Source organism: Pezoporus wallicus, unplaced genomic scaffold, assembly GCF_028554395.1.
Source record: "Pezoporus wallicus isolate ANWC-B61680 ecotype Strahan unplaced genomic scaffold, APGP_CSIRO_Pwel_v1 contig_10123, whole genome shotgun sequence".
Lineage (NCBI taxonomy): Eukaryota > Metazoa > Chordata > Aves > Psittaciformes > Psittacidae > Pezoporus > Pezoporus wallicus.
Genome location: NW_026641663.1, coordinates 4,024 through 7,929, shown reverse-complemented (window position 1 = coordinate 7,929; position 3,906 = coordinate 4,024). Strand labels below are relative to the sequence as shown.

At 64.9% G+C, this 3,906-nt stretch overlaps 1 protein-coding gene across 1 annotated transcript; it reads left to right on the top strand.

The window, feature by feature from the left end:
- Positions 1–89: 89 nt before the first annotated feature.
- On the top strand, positions 90–1,570 carry LOC130607590 (N-terminal kinase-like protein; the record flags this gene model as incomplete). Its single annotated transcript, XM_057424795.1, has 3 exons — positions 90–230; positions 909–1,049; positions 1,425–1,570. Coding segments are annotated over exons 1-3 (428 nt in total), but the record flags the coding sequence as incomplete, so codon positions are not given.
- Between the last annotated feature and the right edge of the window lie 2,336 nt (positions 1,571–3,906).

The window sequence follows — 3,906 nt, the reverse complement described above, 5'->3', positions numbered from 1 at the left end:
CTCCCGCCCGGAGCCGCTGCCGTTTCCTCCGGGCCCGGCCCCGGTCCCGGTCCCGGTCTCGGCCGCCCCGGCCCCGCCGCCCCCCCGCGATGTGGCTCTTCTCCAGGGACCCGGTCCGGGACTTCCCCTTCGAGCTGGGACAGCCCGGACCGGACCCGGACCCCGACCCCGACCCGGACCCGGACCCGGACCCGGACCCGCTCTGGCGGCTGCTGCGGGGACGGCGGAAGGTGAGGGGGGGGCTCGGGGAGCGGCGTCACCCAGGGCCCGGCGGTGCCCCCCGGATGCTCGGCCCCATCACCGGGTCCCCCCTGTCCCCGTGTCCCCATCCCCTTGTCCTCCGTGTCCCCCTCAACCCCGTGTCCGCCCCATCCCCGTGTCCCCCTCAACCCCGTGTCCGCCCCATCCCCGTGTCCCCATCAACCCCGTGTCCCCCCATCCCCGTGTCCCCCCTATCCCCGTATCCCCCCCATGTCCCCCTGTCCCCCCATTCCCATGTCCTCCGGGTCCCCCTCAACCCCGTTTCCCCCCATCCCCATGTCCCCCGTGACCCCCATCCCCGTGTCCCCCCCATGTCCCCCCTGTTCCCCCCATCCCCATGTCCCCCTGTCCCCCTATCCCCGTGTCCCCCCATCCCCATGTCCCCCCTGTCCCCCCTATGTCCCCCCGTCCCCCCCGTGTCCCCCCATCCCCGTGTCCCCCCATCCCCGTGTCCCCCCATCCCCATGTCCCCCCTGTCTCCCCCATGTCCCCCCCATGTCCCCCCTGTCCCCCCCATGTCCCCCCCATCCCCGTGTCCCCCCCGTTCCCATATCCCCCCTGTCCCCCCCATGTCCCCCCCATCCCCATGTCCCCCCCGTCCCCCCCATGTCCCCCCATCCCCTTACCCCATAACCACATCCCCGCAGGCGGACGGGGCCCCGGTCTCGGTGTTCTGCCACAGCCTGGTCCCGGGGGACGCGGCTGCCACTGCCCTGGCCCGGGCGGCCCTGAAGCGCCTGCGCAGCCTGAGGCACCCCAACGTACTGGGGTACCTGGACAGCCTGGAGGTGAGGGTGCCAGTGGGTGCCAATGGGTGCCAGTGGGTGCCAGTGGGTGCCAGTGGGTGCCAGTGGGTGCCGATGATGGGTGCCAATGGTGCCAATGGGTGCCAGTGGGTGCCGGTGGGTGCCAATGGGTGCCGGTGGGTGCCAATGGATGCCGATGAGTGCCAATGGGTGCCAGTGGGTGCCGATGAGTGCCGATGGGTGCCAGTGGGTGCCGATGGGTGCCAGTGGGTGCCAGTGGGTGCCAATGGGTGCCGATGGGTGCCAGTGGGTGCCAGTGGGTGCCAATGGGTGCCGATGGGTGCCAGTGGGTGCCGATGGGTGCCAGTGGGTGCCAATGGGTGCCGATGGGTGCTGACGGTGCCGCGGCGCCCGCAGACGGAGCAGAGCCTGTACCTGGTGACCGAGGAGGTGACGCCGCTGCGGAGGCACCTGCGGCTGCGGCCCCCGACCGGGGACATGGGGGAGCAGGAGGTGGCCTGGGGCCTGCACCAGCTCCTGGTGAGTGGGGGGGGCCCTGAGCTGTGGGTGCTCTGCGCTATGGGATGGGTGCTGTGCACTATGGGTGCTCTGCGCTATGGGTGCTCTGCGCTATGGGTGCTCTGCGCTATGGGTGCTCTGCTCTATGGGTGCTCTGCGCTATGGGTGCTCTGCGCTATGGGTGCTCTGCTCTATGGGTGCTCTGCGCTGTGGGTGCTCTGCGCTATGGGTGCTCTGCGCTATGGGTGCTGTGCTCTATGGGTGCTGTGCTCTATGGGTGCTCTGCTCTATGGGTGCTCTGCGCTGTGGGTGCTCTGGGGTGCTCTGCTCTATGGGTGCTCTGCGCTATGGGTGCTCTGCTCTATGGGTGCTCTGCTCTATGGGTGCTCTGCTCTATGGGTGCTCTGGGTGCTCTGCGCTATGGGTGCTCTGCTCTATGGGTTCCCTGCTCTATGGGTGCTCTGCGCTATGGGTGCTCTGCTCTATGGGTGCTCTGCTCTATGGGTGCTCTGCGCTATGGGTGCTCTGCTCTATGGGTTCCCTGCTCTATGGGTGCTCTGCGCTATGGGTGCTCTGCTCTATGGGTGCTCTGCGCTATGGGTGCTCTGCTCTATGGGTGCTCTGCGCTATGGGTGCTCTGCTCTATGGGTGCTGTGCACTATGGGTGCTCTGCGCTATGGGTGCTCTGCTCTATGGGTGCTCTGCGCTGTGGGTGCTCTGCGCTATGGGTGCTCTGCTCTATGGGTGCTCTGCGCTCTGGGTGCTCTGCGCTATGGGTGCTCTGCTCTATGGGTGCTCTGCGCTATGGGTGCTCTGTGCTATGGGTGGTCTGCTCTATGGGTGCTCTGCGCTGTGGGTGCTCTGCGCTATGGGTGCTCTGCGCTATGGGTGCTCTGCTCTATGGGTGCTCTGCGCTATGGGTGCTGTGCTCTATGGGTGCTGTGCTCTATGGGTGCTCTGCGCTGTGGGTGCTCTGCGCTATGGGTGCTCTGCGCTATGGGTGCTCTGCTCTATGGGTGCTCTGCGCTGTGGGTGCTCTGCGCTATGGGTGCTCTGCGCTATGGGTGCTGTGCTCTATGGGTGCTGTGCTCTATGGGTGCTGTGCTCTATGGGTGCTGTGCTCTATGGGTGCTCTGCGCTGTGGGTGCTCTGCTCTATGGGTGCTCTGCTCTATGGGTGCTCTGCGCTATGGGTGCTCTGCTCTATGGGTGCTCTGCTCTATGGGTGCTCTGCTCTATGGGTGCTCTGCTCTATGGGTGCTCTGCGCTATGGGTGCTCTGCTCTATGGGTTCCCTGCTCTATGGGTGCTCTGCGGGGTGCTCTGCTCTATGGGTGCTGTGCTCTATGGGTGCTCTGCGCTATGGGTGCTCTGCTCTATGGGTTCCCTGCTCTTTGGGTGCTCTGGACCATGGGTGCACTGCGCTATGGGTGCTGTGCTCTATGGGTGCTCTGTGCTATGGGTGCTCTGCTCTATGGGTGCTGTGCACTATGGGTGCTCTGCGCTATGGGTGCTCTGCTCTATGGGTGCTCTGCGCTGTGGGTGCTCTGCGCTATGGGTGCTCTGCTCTATGGGTGCTCTGCTCTATGGGTGCTCTGCGCTATGGGTGCTCTGCTCTATGGGTTCCCTGCTCTATGGGTGCTCTGCGCTATGGGTGCTCTGCTCAATGGGTGCTCTGCTCTATGGGTGCTCTGCGCTATGGGTGCTCTGCTCTATGGGTGCTCTGCGCTATGGGTGCTGTGCTCTATGGGTGCTCTGTGCTATGGGTGCTCTGCTCTATGGGTGCTGTGCACTATGGGTGCTCTGCGCTATGGGTGCTCTGCTCTATGGGTGCTCTGCGCTGTGGGTGCTCTGCGCTATGGGTGCTGTGCTCTATGGGTGCTCTGTGCTATGGGTGCTCTGCTCTATGGGTGCTCTGCTCTATGGGTGCTCTGCGCTATGGGTGCTCTGCTCTATGGGTGCTCTGCTCTATGGGTGCTCTGCGCTGTGGGTGCTCTGCGCTATGGGTGCTCTGCTCTATGGGTGCTCTGCTCTATGGGTGCTCTGCTCTATGGGTGCTCTGCGCTATGGGTGCTGTGCACTATGGGTGCTCTGCGCTATGGGTGCTCTGCGCTATGGGTGCTGTGCACTATGGGTGCTCTGCTCTATGGGTGCTCTGCGCTATGGGTGCTCTGCGCTATGGGTGCTGTGCTCTATGGGTGCTCTGCGCTATGGGTGCTGTGCTCTATGGGTGCTCTGCTCTATGGGTGCTCTGCGCTATGGGTGCTCTGCTCTATGGGTGCTCTGCGCTGTGGGTGCTCTGCGCTATGGGTGCTCTGCTCTATGGGTGCTCTGCTCTATGGGTGCTCTGCGCTATGGGTGCTGTGCTCTATGGGTGCTCTG